Here is a 15,763-nt window from a genome sequence, read left to right on the forward strand (position 1 = left end):
TTCTGCAGGGTGAAATTACAGTTTTGGCTTCACTCACCTGCCCACGTCCTGCCCATCAGCAAAAGGGCAAACCCATGTGTTGTGGGGTCAGATCCCTCTTCCTGTCATCTAACCCAGCTTTGCCTCCTCCAGTTGGGCACTGAAACAGTAGAGAGCAACTCCCTTGGGTCCAGCAGGAGCCTAAAAAATGCCACATTTGTACATTATTGCCCCTTTTTACCTTTTTTGTGTGTTGACACAAGCATGTGATGCTCTAGATCACTCCCCATCCCCCCTGCTGGGTGAGGAGCCGTGGAGGTGTTGGGTCCCGCTGTCACACCGCGGTGACCCCACATGTCACCGACACGCTGGGCTCACGTTAGCATATCTGGGAACTCTCAGTCTGGGAACGTGGGGAGTAGGTGCCCGAGGTCTCCTGGGGTTTGTTGTTGCTCAGGCACAGCAGCTCTTCCCCGACACTGCTCCTGGGACTTTCCTCTTGTGAGTCCCAGGTTGCAGCTCATGTGGCTTCTTTCTGAGACTGTTGGGGGGAGCTTTTTGGAGAAGTTCTAGAAGAACTGGTGTTTTCCCTCAGGCTGAGGTGCAGATGGCTGTTCCCAAAGGAGTTGGTGGTCCCTGTGGGGCCTTCTGTGCTGGGAATGCTGCCCTCCATTCCTGCTCCATTTCCCAGGCAGCTTCCCCAGCCCCCTGAGCCCTGTTGGGGCTGGAACCAAGGAAAGAAGTGCTGGGGGTCTGCAAGGATGACAGAGAGCAGCCCTAATGCCACAGTGAGGGACAGTGAGGCTGAGCCATAGCTTCTGCAGAGGGGCAGTGCCCAACTTCAGGCTGGGGGCCTGCATGGGCTGGAGATGTCCATGATGTGTGCTGAACCTGCAAGAGCACCCACCGCTCTGGGGCATGTGTCAGCTCTGCTTGTGTGAGGGAAGGATCTGACACTTTTGGGCTGTGGCCCCAGCACTCTCCCCGGCATCCTGGGGGCTGAACATGGGTTTGGAGAGGCTGGAGTCTGCATTTGGAGGGGCTTTGGAAGCTGCAGGGCTGCCAGCCAGGACATGATCAGGCTTACTCGGCACTGGCAGTGGCTTCTCCCGTCAGGAGTGAGGAGCAGCTGCACATTTCTTCTTGCCAGTGAGCGACAATGAAAAACTGCCAGGAGAGACCCAGGGGACAGTGCAGTGGGAAAGGCACATGGGACATCAAGGGTCCTGGGGAGAAGTGAATCCAGCAGGTCCAGACTGTGGCACAGAGGGATGGCTGCTGGCTCCTGGCACACCTGAGTGAGACACTGGGCAAAGAAACCCACCACGGCGCGAGGCCGGCAGGCAGGGGCTGCCCACACCTGCTGAGTGCTCCTCCTCCTCCTCACCTGCCCTTGGGCAGCCTGTGAGCAGCCCCCCTGCCCACAACCCCAGGGCCACAGGAGTCCTTGGCTCAGGGATGTCCCCATCAGGGCTAGTGGCCAGTGCCAGGATGGCACGGTCCATGGTACCTTCTGAGCCCCAGCTTGTTCCCAGAGCCCCCCTTGGCCAAGGATAGGGTTCTGCAGCCCTTTCCTAACCTATCAGAGTGGGATCTGCCCTTCCTGCCTGGCTCCCTCACTCCCCTCTTTGTGCCCAGGCAGTGACAGCTTTTGGAGCAGCCCCACATTCATGGGGACCACGCCAAGCTGAGAATCGGTGGCAGACACTGCTTGAGGCCAGGATAAATCAGTGGCCCATGTTCTGGGGACACTATCTGGCCACAACCTATGGCCTCAGCAGTGAAGGTTGGGCTGGGGAGCCAAACACCTCCTCCAGCACCAGTGTCACAGCCAGTCTGCCTGGAGGCTGTGGGGTGCTGCAGCAGGATCATAAAATCAGAAGATGGTTTGGGTTGGAAGGGACCTTAAAGCTCATCTCATTCAACCCCCCTGCCATGGGCAGGGATACCTTCCACTATCCTATGTTGCTCCAAGCCCTGTCCAGCCTGTCCTGGAACACTTCCAGGGATTGGGCAGCCACAGCCTCTCTGAGCAACCTGCCCACAGCAGCCTGCTGGGAACCATCACCACCTCAGTGGGGTCAGGGTCCTGAGTGCACAATCTGATGTCAGAGACGTCCAGGAGTGTCACACACCACACAGAGCAGAGGGGCAGGATGGAAACTCCTGGGGCAGCAGGAGCCCTGCAGGAGGTTTGTTCCCCACTGTCCCCAGCATTGTCCCCTTCTGTGCTGCAAAATGTCCCATCTGCTTACAGCCATTGTCCCTCCATGTGCAGGTGGATTTGCTGCTGCCTGAGCCCTGCAGGGCTGCACCTGCAGGGCTGGAATGGGAGTTTTGGACTGTCTTGTGATGGGACAGCCTGGAGCTGAGGGATCTCCACCGAGATGCTGCTCCTTGTCTCGTCACTGCCACTGTGAGTGACACAAATGGGTTTGCTTGTGGGCTGTTCCTGCTCATGGTGGTGTTTGATGTAGGACTGAGCAGAAGCAAAGGGCATAGGTTTGGCATTGCCCTTACAGGGCTGCTGGAAGGCTGCTGCCAGCTCAACCTCTCCCCAGAAGTAAAACAGTTGGTGCAAACCCTTTGGCTGAGGTGGGGGGGGGGGAAGAATGGTTCAAAAGGACTGGATGGATCATTCTAAGTTCAAGAGAAGAAGGTTGTGAAGGGTGACTTCAGGACTCGGAAGGGGCCGAAGAGAGAAGTGGCTTCTTTGCGGGGTTGCTGTGATGAGCTCTGACAAGGGTTGTGCCAAAAGTGATGGAGGAAAAACATCTGGCTAGAAATACCTCTCAAGGCAGAAAGGCAGAAGAGGAAGGAGAGGGTAGGGAAGGGCTTGGTGGTGAATACATGTTGAAGTGGGATGACCAGGCTGGAGGTGATAGGAGTGGGTCTGGTCAGAGTGGGGTGGCCAGACTGGAGGTGGATGGTGCTGCCCAGTGAGAGGAGCAGCCGCCCTGCAGGGCACCCTCCAAAGCACAGCGAGACATCCCCTTGCCTGCCCCACACAGTCATCCTGTGCTGCACCCTGCCAGGTATTTGGGTGATGTGGGGCCCTGTGGGTGCAGGCTCAGAGCCAACACCCCAGATGAAGCCTCAAGAGTGTGTCAAAGCAGAAAAATGTGCAGGAAACAGCTTTGCCCTCCTTCTCTGGCTCCTCCCTGAGCCAGGCCAGGTCCCAGTGCAGGCAGGTGGCTGCCTCCTCACCAGGCAGCTGCCCCAGCCCTGCCAGGGTGAGCAGGGAGGGATTTGTGGGGCACTGTGAACTGTTTGGCTCATGGCAGGTTGGGTCAGGCTGGCAGGGAGCCCTGACTGCTCCTGCACAGTGGGTACTGTGGGGATGGATCCCACTCAGCCCTCCAGGAGGCTGGGGCTTGTCCCCTGAGTGGGGACCCTGTGGGAGCAGCTCTGGGCGCAGTCAGGCTCATCTGCAGAGACAGGGCTGGAGGGAATTCAAATCCTCAGGCACAGGGAAGTCCCAGCAGCTCATGGTGGTGGGTTTGATTTTAGCAGTGTTTAAGATTCTGCTTCAAAATGAAACTCTCTGGTCCTCTCAACTGTGGGGAGTGCAACCCCCTGGCACATCCCAACTGTTGCTACACAGCCAAGGGGATGGATCCAGAACCCATGTCTGTGGCCAGGGCAGGGGACAAGCCACTGAACCATGATGTAACTGGTTTATCCATCTGGACTTTCCCCATTCCAAAGCCAAGGGTTTGCCTGCCAGGAGGTGCTGCCCAGAGGCACAGTGAGCAACCCACAGTGGGAGCTCAGGGGTGAGGAGCTGGCCAAGCTGGCAGCAGCAATGCCACTTCCCTGATGGGCACCTGTCTGTCACCTGCCTCCCACCAGCCCGGGGGAGCCCCGCTGGCAGTTCAGCCCAGCTCTGCAGCCCTCTGGGGGTGAGCTCTGCCTGTGGGTGAGCCCTGTCTGGGGATAGGCTCAGCCTAAGGATGAGCCCATTCGGAGGGTAAGCTCAGCCTGGAGATGATCCCATTTTGGGGGTGAGCTCAGCCTGCGGATCCTCTCATCCTGAGGCTGAGCTCAGTTTGGGATCAACCCATCCCGGGGGTGAGCTTAGCTTAGAGATGAGCCCATCCTGGGAGTAAACCCTGCCTGGAAGTGAGCCCAGCCTGAGGGTGAGCCCACATGGGGGTGAACCCAGCCTGGTAGCTAATCTCAAAGTGTGGATTAATCCCAGCCTGGGGTCTAATCCCATTTTCAGGTCTAATCTCAGACCAGTTGCTGAGCCCAGCCTGGGTGCTGAGCCCAGCTGAGTTAAACCAGGGAGCTGAGCCCAGTTCTGGTGCTAAACCCAGCCCAGCCCCGCCTGGGTGCTGAGCCCTACCAGCCCCAGAGCGGGAGTGAGCTGCTGGTCCTGGCTGTTCCTACCTGGGGGTGGGTGCCAGCCCGGCTCAGCACACCAGGATTAGGGGTCCCCCACCCCCGGGAAGGAGCACCGTGCCCCGGGCAGCGCAGCCGCATAATGCCCGGCTTGTTCTGCGCTGGGAGCGGGAGCCTCCCGCCCCTCCTCCAGCGTTCCCAGCTTATTCTACCTTGTGTGTAGGAACTGGTTTTTCTTCCTGGGCCATTGTTTCCGCTGGATTGGGTAGATTGCTCCAGGCCTCGCTCAGATTTCCTTTCTCACGCTTTTTTTTTTTTTTTTTTTTAATATTCCCGTTTTCTGCCTCTCCTGTTCTCGCCCCAGTTAAAGCAGCAGGCGCTGCCTGCCGCGGTGGGGGATTCACCTCCTGCCGGCTGTGCCCTCTTGCTCGCTGTCATTGTCCAGGACGATGGAGCAGGCTCCAAAACCATGTCCCCTCGCCGGGGAGCCAGCTTTCATATCAGTAAGGGCAGTCTCTGGTGCAGCCCCACATCCTCAGCACCGGCTCCTGCAGAGCGCTCGGTGGGTCAGGAGCAGCAGGGGTGATCCCGGGTGAGGAGCATCCTACTCCCCTGGCACAGATTTAAGGCCAGGCTTGAGAAGGGACCCCAGCGCCTGGCAGCTGACCTGGGTGGTGGCCTGGTGACAATGTGAGAGGGCTATTCTGTGGCTCCAAGGATTAACTGTGATATGTGTGTGTTCCCAGCCCCTAAGACAGCTGGAGGCGAGGGGAGCCTGGTCTGCAGAGCTGCTCCCAGCTCCTTCCCTCCTGCCACACCACACTATGAGCCAGGCAGGATGTCCCGGTGCCTCAGGTGATGCTGTCCTCTACCCAGAGGTCTGGTATGCTGACAGGGAAGGGCAGGTAGTGCTCAGATGGTATCTGGCTCCAGCTGGGGAAGGCAGTGGTCCCCCGGGGGCCCCTGCATAGCACCCCGGGGCAGACTTGAGTTCCCAGATAAAAATAGAAGCTGAAACATGAGCCCAGCTTCCCCAGTTCTGCCTCTGCCCATACCCCCACATCCCCTTGGGCTGCTGCACTGGCCCAGGGCACGAGCCCAGGGCATCCACAGGGCTTCCCAGAGAAGGCAGAGGAGGGGGCAGCGGGATGCCTGGGGACCAGATGGCCATGGAGGAGCAGAGGCAGGCAGCCACCTGGCCAAGGGCGGCCTCAGCCACTTGTACAGGGCTGAAGACTATTCTGGGGAAAAGCAGAGAGGTGAGGGCACAGATTCCAGCCAAGCACAGGTCTGAGGGCTGAGCATGGGGCAGGGGGAGAAACCCCTGACATACATTACACAGCTGGTCCCAGGATCTCAGCTGCCAGGGAAAGTCAGAAGGAGTGGGAATAAGGGTAGCCGTTGGTTTAATATGGAATAAAGACAATTTCCTAAAGCTTGTTCAGCCCCAGGAGCCGAGGACGGAGACCCCAGCACAACTGGGAGAAGGTGCAGCAGCGGAGCTGAGGCTTCATGTGCTGTGCTGGGGACACTGGGGATTCGTGGGACCTGGGTCAGGCAGGAACCCAGCTTACAGCACGGCCGGCGAGCACCTGAGTGAGGAAGAGCAGTGCTTGGCTGTTAATGACCTGAGTGTGGGCTCCTCTGCGGGGAGAAAAGCTTCATCCCTTTGCAGTTTCCAGGACTCTGACTCTCACAGGCAGAAAGTGTATTTCCATGACCTTTTCCATTTCTGGTGCCAAAATGTGATGCTCCTGAAGGTCTGGGGTAGCTTGGTAGCCAGAATTCCACCTATGTTTTAGTTTTGGGGTGAGACTCTTTTGAATATGAGCTGGCAGGATGTGGCCCTTCACTCTGTTTCCAGTGCTGGATGATGCCAGAGCTTGGGTGGGGTTTTTTTTTCCAGCCCTCAGGTTCATCAGCCTCCAGCATCCTCTGTCCAAGAGCTGAGCTCTCACCTCCAGCTGGATAAAACAAAATAGCTTGATAAAGAGGAGCAGCAATGAGCTGCATTGCAGGGAGCTGGGCCAGTTAACCCTTCTCCTGCTGTGACACAGGCTCCCTTGGGATGGCTCAGGAGCAGACTGGAGCAGGAGGTATGTGCCCTGGAGCAGCACAGCACAGCTTTGCACGCTCAGGAGGGGTTAACCCTCACCCCAGGGTTAGATATAAAGCACATTTATAAGGCAGGAAGGTGCTGGCATAGGGCTGGAGGAGCAGAGGCACCACAGTCAAGAGGGTGGGAAGAGACAGCTCACACCCTGGCCCAGGCAGCTCCTGGCACAGAGCTCACCCTAAAGCCAAGGCTTCAGGGATGCTGTGTAACCTTGTTATGAGGCAGTTATTACTGGTTTGGCTTTGTTATTTAACTTGCTGTGAGCACTGGGAGCCTGTCCCAGAGCAGTATCCGGCTGTGCTGGGTGCTGTATAAACAGGGCTCGCGGCTACAGTGAAGGTTGGGTCAAGGGTGCTTTGGCAGCTTCAGTGTTTTGGAGGGGCTCAGCCCCCATCTCAGCAGCTCACAGCCCAGCTGGGAGGCAAAATGAGCAAGTCAGACTTGAGATGACTGGGAGGCAGCTGGAGGAATCCGCCGGGGGATGTGTGTGGTGGGAGGGAGATTGAGCATCATTTTTTTTCCCCTGGGAAATTCAGCTTTGCATGTGGGTTTAGATGCAATGTCAGGTGAGATTCTCATCACTGCAAAGGCCTTGAGGTACTGAAAAGGGCTTTCAGTGTCACTGACTACCCACGGCAGTGATGGCGAGGCGGCGGCTGGATGGGGTTTGTGGTTGGGGACCTGCAGCGTCTGCACTTGAGGGAGCACATGTGTGAAAACCAGAGATCACACAGCCTGGGCCCATCCCTTGCCAGACACCAAGCCCGCTCTGACAGCCTCCACGTGTTATCCAGGGATGTGCTTGTGCTTCCACTCCTCTCTTCCCATCCCTGTCCTTCTCCAGGGGAGCTGATGGGCAGCCCCCTACAACCCAAAAGTTGTATCTTTGTTCAGAGCAGCTGCGAACTGGGAGGTGACAAGAAGCTAGTGGGAGCTGGGGTGTCCTGAAAGGGAGGCAGTGGGAGCTGGGGTGTCCCAATGAGGAGCCAGTAGGAGCTGGAGTACCCACGGAGCCTCTGGGGCTCCATCACCCTGACCTTCTGCTCTCACTATCTCCCCTGTCAGAGGAGCTCCACTAATCTGCCCGTTTCAACCTGTGGTTGGTGCTCCCAGACAAGCAAGGCCATTGTAGCTGTCAGGTGAGCCTTTCCCAGAGCTTATGCAAATGATACTAATTAAAGGCATTCTTATCTGTTCGATTTCCCACACCTTTTACCTCGAGGGGGATAGAAAACTTCATGTTTTAATTCCGTATTTCGTGGCAGTTGGAAGGACTGCCTAGGGAAAGCGTTGGGAAATGCAGCAGGTCACTCCTGATGAGAAGAATTGGCTTATGCAAGTGTTGAAACACTTTATTATGCATGAGAAACCTTCCAGAAACGGATGACTAATAGCAAAGCGGGAGCAGAGAAAGCAGTGGGAACGCAGTACCAGGCTGGCATGGGATCCATGTCATCTTACCAGCTTAGCAGGGTTGGGCTAGGTCAGCACTTGCCTAAGAGACCTCTCAGAGTACCTGGCTGACAATGAGGGAAGTGATGTTAATGATTCAATAAACAGAGCCCTTCCCTCTTTGTGAACCAAAGTGCCCTGGATGATGCCTGGATCCCACCAGCAGCTCTGTTTCTGCTGGTAACATGTTACTGAGCTCAGATGGCCGTAAAAATCCCAGTGCTGGATGTGCAGGCAGGTCTGGTGGAGGATGCCCAAGGTGAATTGGGAGCATCAAGGTGCAAGGTGATGTGGGAGCATCACAGTCCACCTCCCAGCATGTCTCTCGCCACGCTGCTGGCAGACAGGGCTGCCCTGGTGCTGGTGGTCTCTAAAGGCTGTTGTGTGCACCAAGAGCCTTTGCTCCCTTGAAGGACCAGGCTAACACACCCGAGCGTCTCCTGTGCTGCTGAGGTGAGTTTGCTGGTATCCAAGGACAGACATGGAACCACTTGCAGCAGAACAGGTGCAGCAGTATCTACCTTTATGATTCCCAGGTACTGGTAATCAGTGAGAAAAGCTCTTGGCATAGAGGGAAAGGAAACAGCCCAGCCAGTTGCTCTCTGAAAATCCCCTTGGAGGGATGACTGTCCCCAGGGCTACACCCAGAGTTGGCCTTTGCACCCAGAGGGTGTGAGGAAGCTCCAGGGGGTTGAATTGCTGAGTTTCTGCTCTTTATGCAAGGACCTTGAAGGTGCTACAGGGCAGAGTGTTGTTGGAGGAAGAGGAGAGTGTCTGAAGGTCAAAGCTGTGCGTGCAGAGAGGAGAAGCTGGAAATGCTTGGGAAAAGTGTGAGAAAATAGACACATGGGCAGATGAGCACGATCAGTTCCAGACCTGTGCTTGGCATCTGCTAAGTTGTCACCTGGTTTTCTTTCACTGCCCTTCCCAGCACCTCCCACCTTTCTAGGCACTCACTGCTTTGGATGGTAGGCAGGAGGTCTGCAGAGGCAGATCCATCTACCCATGACTCCTGGGCTTGGAAGCTGCTTGTGGGCAGTCTGTGCTGAGCCTGGACATTCTGCAATCTGGGGATGTTTCTAGTCTCGATAAGTCCCTGCAAGAAACTCTTGGATGCTCAAGAGCTGTGCTTTCACAACCAAAGTGAGAGTTGCAACCTCCATCCGGAGGAGTGGCCCTTTCACCAGGTGATATCCATCTCAGAGAGGGAGAAAGAGGAGAGGGTAGGCGGTGAGTAGGAAAAGAGATATCACTGCAGGTGGCTGTTGAGTAGTCCTGTGATATGGTGAGCAGAAGACGCCCAAGGAATTGTCCTGACATGAGCTGCCCTGAGTTGCCCCGAAGAGTTCACACCAGGCACTGTTGTCCTTTAAAGTAGGTTTGATACACTGAAGATTTCCCAAGTCAGGAGCTCTCCAGGCAGAGGGTTGTGTCTCACTGGTAAAACCCTTGCCAAGGAGATCCCTTGGTGACGTTAGCCTATGACGTTTGTCAGCAGAGAAGGAGGAAGGAGCCCTCAGGCCCAGGGGCCATTTCAGGGATGGCTCCTCTGGGCAGAGCTCAGCATCAGAAAACTTTGGAGATGCATCTTTCGGGGATATCAGAAGAAGGAGCAAAACTGACTCCAGTGCTGTGTGAACTGCTCATGTTCCACATGTTTTGGGTACCAGCCTATGGATGTCCACCTGAGCTCATAGGCCCGGCTTCAGCCAAGCTCACATTGGCTCCTGTGGCCCTTTTGGGTCCCAGAGGGTTTGGCTCCTGTTATGTACTTGAGTTTTCTCTGAGCTTCTCAGCTCCCTGGGTGGAGGCTCAGAAAGAGGATGGGATGCTGAGATGGCTCCAGAACTCCAGGCTGAAGCATCCAGTCCCTCGAGTCCTGGGAGTTTCGTGCGTCACTGCTGGTGAAATCCCCACCCAGGAGGGCTGGGAGAGGCAGGGATCATCCTAAACAAAAACAAGGTGCCGGCTGGGCTGCCAGCATTGCAAAAGGACATCTCACCTGCCTCGTCCTCCTCAGCGGCGCAGGCAGGGAGAACCTCACTGCGGGGTGGCTCAGGCTGCTGGGGCTGCTGACAAGCTCGGGGACCACAGATCCACACCAGCTCTCCTGCTGTGACACCACCACAGTCCCAGTCCAATGACATCACCCCTTCTAATCCCCATGTCAGAGCTCTTGGTGGCAACAGCACAGAGCAGGTTGGGCTGCAGTGTCCCTCTGGATGCTGGCCCGAAGTCCTAGGGCAGGAGCACGTGGATGTGGGGGGGATGGTGCACCACACTGGGGTGCAGCACCTTGGTCAAGATGGACAGACAGGCACAGGGAGAGGGGACAATAGTGAGGGGCTGCAGTAGGGACCACAGCTCCATCTGGGATGAGTTGCACATGCTCCTCTTCCTTGCCGTGGACATGGCAAGCAGAGCCCGGGGAGGCAGGGGAGGTGTCACTGCCGTGCCCCTCTGCCCAGGGAACTTGAATTCGGCACCAGCCTCGCCGCCTCTCCTGCTGAGGGGGTCGGAGCGGGGCCGTGCTCGCCTGGCCGCGCTCACCGAGCCGAACAGGGCACAGTGCTGCCCGGGCAGGGGCTGATTCACACGGGGCACCGGGGGCCGGGTGCCGTGGGAAAGCGCGCCCGCCAGGGCTCCCGAGCGCCGGGATTGCTTCAGCGGGGGTGCAGCCAAGACCCATTTCACAGAGGGCAGAGCAGATCTCGGCTGGGATTTACCAGTGACTAAGCATGTGCTGGCACGGGCTGCCCCAGCGTGAGAAAGGCAGGGCTGCTCCTCCTCCGAGGTGTGCCTGCTGCTGCTGCCCCGGGAGCACCGCCCCGGGGGCACCGGGCACCCACCACGGCAGGGGCACCAGGGGCACTGGACACCCTGCTGTGCCACAGGGCCACTGGTGTCACTGGACCAGGCAGCGTTCTGAGTTCGGGGGGGGACTGCAGACCCCCGGCCTCCTCGTCCCAAGCTGGACTCAGCCCTTGCTTTGCCCATGGCCCAGCACCTACACTGGCCATATGGCCAGGCAGGATGGTGTGAGCAGAGCACTTGGCGTTCAGCCTGCTCAGCACATCGTCCCCAGGGCAGGGCTGGGGCATGGGGCATGCCATCGCCACCCTAAGCCAGGCACAGGGGCTGGGGGGACCCTGAGATGTTGCAGAGAAGCCGAACCCTTCTCTGTCAGGTCATGGCCCTTGCTCACAGCAATTGCATCCTCAGGCAGTGTTCTGAGGTGCCACCAGCTCCTGCTGACTCACCTCATGAAGATTTTTGGAGGCCACAACTAATCCTGCCATGGGAGATGTGTGGAAACCAAACCTTCCTGAGGAGGAACAGCCATCTCTTCCCCACAGAGAGGCTCCCCACCTCCCTACCCTGAAAACAAAAGATACGCACAAAAAACTTGCTCCATGTCCCCAGGTCGTGACACGGAGACACAGAAGGCTGTGGGGAACTGTGTCCCTAGGCAGGAGCCAGGCATCAAGCCTGATGCCACCACTGGTCCCTGCAAGGCCAGGCAGGGAGATGAGAAGAGGAACTCTATGCCTATGGAGATGGCAGACTGCCCCACTCACTTCATCTCTTTTGGCTCATTTTGGCAAGACATTAAAAAAAATTAACTGCAATTTTTTTATTACAGCTAATTGGTATTGCTGCTAAGTGGCTTATCTGGCTCCTGAGCTCACCCCATGTTTTTGGGAAGCTGAGGACGGTGAAGGCCCAGAGGCTGGGAGATGGTGTGGGGCTGGAGCCTGGCAGCAAGGGCCTGGCAGCCCTGGCGGGGGGGGAATGCCAGGCTACCCCTGGGCTGCCAGGCATCTCTGGCCCAGGAGGTGGGCTGCCCCTAGTTCACAACAGTAATGAATTTTAGAGAAGTAGAGAAATTTGTCTGAGATCACCGTGCCTGGTACGCTGGCACTGCTGCTCAAACGCCTGACAGGCTCCAAGCTGCCAGGGCTGGGCATCCTGGGGGATTTGGTGTGTGTGACAGAGGGCAGAGGAGCCCCTGCATGTCCTTACCAGGCAGGGAGGGCTGGGGAGGAGGGTGCTGTTTGCCCTTGGGCCCCTGCTGTACCATCCTGGCTGGCAGCTCCATGGCCAGGTGGTTTGGGAGGTCTCTGAGAGCTTCTCACTCCCCAGTGCTGCCACCATGCCCAGGATGTGCTATCCCACACCTCTCCAGGCTCAATGCCCCTCTCTGGCATGCAGACCCCTCCCCATTGTCACTGTCATGGCCAGTGAGGCCAGCACATGACCCCAGGAGCTGCCCACCACCTCTGCCTGCCTGCTGCAATCCCACAGGTCCCTGTGAGCCACACAAGGGTTTGGGTGCCTGTCAGAGGGTGACACCATGGCTCCAGGTCCAGCCCGTGCAAGCTGGGATGTCCTCAAGCCTCAAAGAGACCACCTGTCCCACAGAACCAGCACTGACTCCACCACTGAAGGTGACAGGAACTGGAACATGACTCTGGTGGCAGCATCATTAGGGTCTGTCCCATGGCTGTAGGTGACAACTGTCCTAAAAGGAGTCCATCTCTCTCTTTCTCTGCTCATCCTTGGATCTCTCTGTGCTCCTCTTCCCTATTTCTGAGCCATCTTTCAGGATGGGTCTGGCCCAGCTGATGATTTACTGGGCTGGAGCAGCAGGATCCTGGGGACCCAAGCCAGGCATGCTTCATGGCCAAAAGGATGCGGAGCATGTGCTGGTTTTGTGGAGGCTGCCAGTGGGAATCACCTCCTGATGCAGGGCAGAGCTGGGATATGGTGGCGAGTTTGTTTCCAAACAAAACATCTTGCCCCCATCGTCCTGCAGGCAGCTGTGTGGGAGCAGGGGCATCACTGCCCCGCACACTGAACCTGGTGCTGCTCCAGCTGCAAATCAGCAGAGCCGCCACCGGCCCGTGCCGGGGCCCGCTTGGGAGCTGGAAAAACCTTTCTGGTTTCAACAGGCTCTGGAGCAAAGCCCCAGGCAGGGAACTGATTTGTTCTGGTCAGCAAAGCTGCGCACCTCTCTCCTGGCTTGCCTTGAGTGCAGCTTACTGGGAATGCTCTGCCAGCAAAAAACAGCCCCTAAAAACAAACAGCTGATGAAAGGAGTTGTGGCACATCCCAGCATCCAGCTCCTGGCCCAGTAGGGATGGAAGAGGAGAGGGAAAGTGTCGGGAAGCTAGCTGCGATGCTCCCGGGGAGATTTAGCTGATCACTCTGGGTGAGTGTGTTCAGCTGCACCATGTGCTCAGCCCAAGGCACTGTCTGTGGGTGCTCCTCAGCAGTGGGATTTGGAGAGCTCCTTGGAGTCCAGCACCCAGCACATCCAGGCACTCAGAGACCTCTCTGGGTACCTTTTGGCAAACTAAAGGTGGGGTAGAAAATGTGACTCAGTGCTCACAGTGCTGCAGCAGAGCCAGGCTGAGCCCAGCATGGAGCCAGCCAAGAGGCCAGAGTGTCTCAGGGTCCACAGCCATCCTCCCCATCTTCTGTTGGACAAGTGAGAACAAATCTTGAAGCCACAGCCCAGACTTATGAGTGTCTGCTTGATGCTTTAAGGCAGCCTCAATTGCTGGTGTTACCTGGCCAGGGAGTAAGAGTGGGCAGCAGTACTCTCTGCCTGGCACAGAGACGTGGTTGAGCACCACACAGGTGGAGTGGCTCTGGAGAGGAGGTTCCTGGGGCTTGTGCCTGGTGCCCTTTCTGTGCTCAGCGGGATAGGCCTTGCCCTGGTTTCCCCTGTAGAATGTGATGGCAGCTGCCCAACCTGTGCTGGGGATGCCCAGTGTGGATTTGTGCTCCAGGCAGGCAGGAGGTGCCTGGGGAGCACAGTTGCCATCTCACTGATCTCCACCTCTCTCTTCTCTCAGGCGTGCAACTGCAACAAGTATCTGAAGGTGCCCCGGGAGAGGATGAGGCAGCTGGTGAAGGGCAGCAGGCAGGCGTCGCAGGAGCCTAGTGCAGGTAAGCTGGGAGTGATGGTCTGACCCCAACCCCCTCCCTGTGCCCTTGCCTGGGACTCACTGCCCTGGGCAGAGCAGAACCAATCCCCTGGGGCTGGAGGTTTCTCAGAGGGCAATCAGGTCCCCTGCCACCAACCTGCCACTGAGTGCAGGCCCGCAGAGCTCTTCCAAGTCTGGTTCATGTCTCTACCCTTGCGACCCTGTCCTGCCCCTTGAGGCACGGGGTCGTGCATAGGATTACTCAACCTGGGGGGGTTGGTGACATGCAACAGTGGTTCAAGTGACAGCCTGAGGCCATCGCTACCTGAGCGTGTAAAACTCAGCCTAGGTGGTGAAATGCCTCCTGTCTGGGGCTGCTCAGGTGCCTTCCTCACCTGCCCAGTGCCTCTTAAACTAGGTCAGGCTGCAGGGAGGTGAGTCAGTGCTGCCTGCCCAGCCAGGCTCCAGCGGGCTCTGGGGAGGGAAGGCTCCTCCATGCATGCCCTGAGCTGTGCTGACCCACACACACTGCTTCCCAGAGGGAGACACATTTTGGTGGCAAATTACACCCACCCCAGGCACACCAGAATGGGAACATGCCCCTGTTGCTGCTTCAACCCAGCCTGGGCTCTGCCACCAGCCGTTGTGTGCAACCCTTGCCATGCTTCAGTTTGCCCATCTGTTGACAGCAGAGAGCAGTGGGAAGCAGTGGTTGCCGGGCACTCCTGGCCAGTTGTGGCTTTGCTGGAAGCTACATGCGTGGCTCTGGGGGTGAGGGACGTGGTGGGGCAGCTTTTCTCATGGTGCCAGCAGCCTGGGAGTGCTGCGCCTCCCCAGAGGCTGGGACATCCTCCATGGTGGTTTCTCTGGTGAGGGCACTCACTGTGTGTGTACCCAGAGACCAGCTGGGCCAGTTCAGCCAGTTTTAGAGTATGGGAAATAGAAATGCTGTGGTTTGTGTTCAGCGTGTGAGTCGTTTCCCCTTCCCCATTCTGGATGGGGATGATGGAGCTGGGATAGTCTCACACAGCACTGTGGCTCCTCCACGCAGACTCTTCAGGGACCACCTTGCTCTAGCCTTTATACCCCCTCTGCAACACTCCATGTCCACATCAGGCCATGCAGCCTCTTGCTGGGTCCTCGTGTCCCTGGGGGAGCCTCATGAGGAAAGACCAGGTGGGACCCCTGTGCTGGCCATGTCCAACATAACCTTATCAGGGAGCATCCTCCACCCTGGAGCAGTCAGGGACAGGGACAGAAGGTGCCACAGCATCCCCAGAAGGTTGGTGGAGACATAAAATAGAAGCCATGATTCCTGGGCAGGTGGGCACAGCGAAGCAGTGGCACCCACCGAAAGTGAAAACCCCTGGGGGCTTGCCGACAGGGTCTGCTGTGCCCTGGGGCTCTTGCCACCCAGGGGGTTCCATTTCTATTTGGATTTTCCTCAGAGCTGCTGGGATGGTGAGCATCAGTGTGAGCTTGACTAGGTTGTCCCCAAATGTCCCACTCTGGGTCAACTTTTGTGAAAGAGAAGGCTGTGCTGACAATGTCCTGCTATCACGTGGTAGGGACAGTGGTGGCAGTGGGACAGCCTGGGCAGACACAGAAGACCATGAGGAAAATCTCAGTTGTTCCCTGATTTACTTTACATTTTCCTTCTGGAGGGGTTGGTGGCAGGGACCTGCTCTGCCCCCAGTTGTGGCTCAACACATGGCGTGGGGAGTTCAGCACCCACAGCCCACATCAGAACTGGCCCCTCTCCCCTGACTCCAGCCTGGGCCATGTCATCTCCATCATGTCACTGAACATGGATTAACCCCCAGACCATGGCCAGGTACTGCTGCTTGAAAGGTAAGAAAATGCCTTTTCCCTGCTCCTGCTTCCAGGCAAGAAGGGATCCTCCTCTCATGGGGAGGAGCCTATGAGTGCCGGGGCGGAT

At 57.4% G+C, this 15,763-nt stretch overlaps 1 protein-coding gene across 4 annotated transcripts in view; it reads left to right on the forward strand.

Annotated features, from left to right (window-relative positions):
- Positions 1-15,763, forward strand: part of EXD3 (exonuclease 3'-5' domain containing 3) — a 297,052-nt gene that overhangs the window by 267,896 nt on the left and 13,393 nt on the right. For all 4 annotated transcript variants that reach the window (XM_051807940.1, XM_051807943.1, XM_051807941.1 and 1 more), the window contains one exon: positions 13,753-13,846. In XM_051807940.1, coding sequence (XP_051663900.1) covers positions 13,753-13,846 — 94 coding nt within the window. The remainder of the gene's footprint in view (positions 1-13,752; positions 13,847-15,763) is intronic.

This window comes from Manacus candei, unplaced genomic scaffold, assembly GCF_025592945.1.
Source record: "Manacus candei isolate 608988 ecotype Guabito, Panama unplaced genomic scaffold, ASM2559294v1 h1tg000071l, whole genome shotgun sequence".
NCBI lineage: Eukaryota > Metazoa > Chordata > Aves > Passeriformes > Pipridae > Manacus > Manacus candei.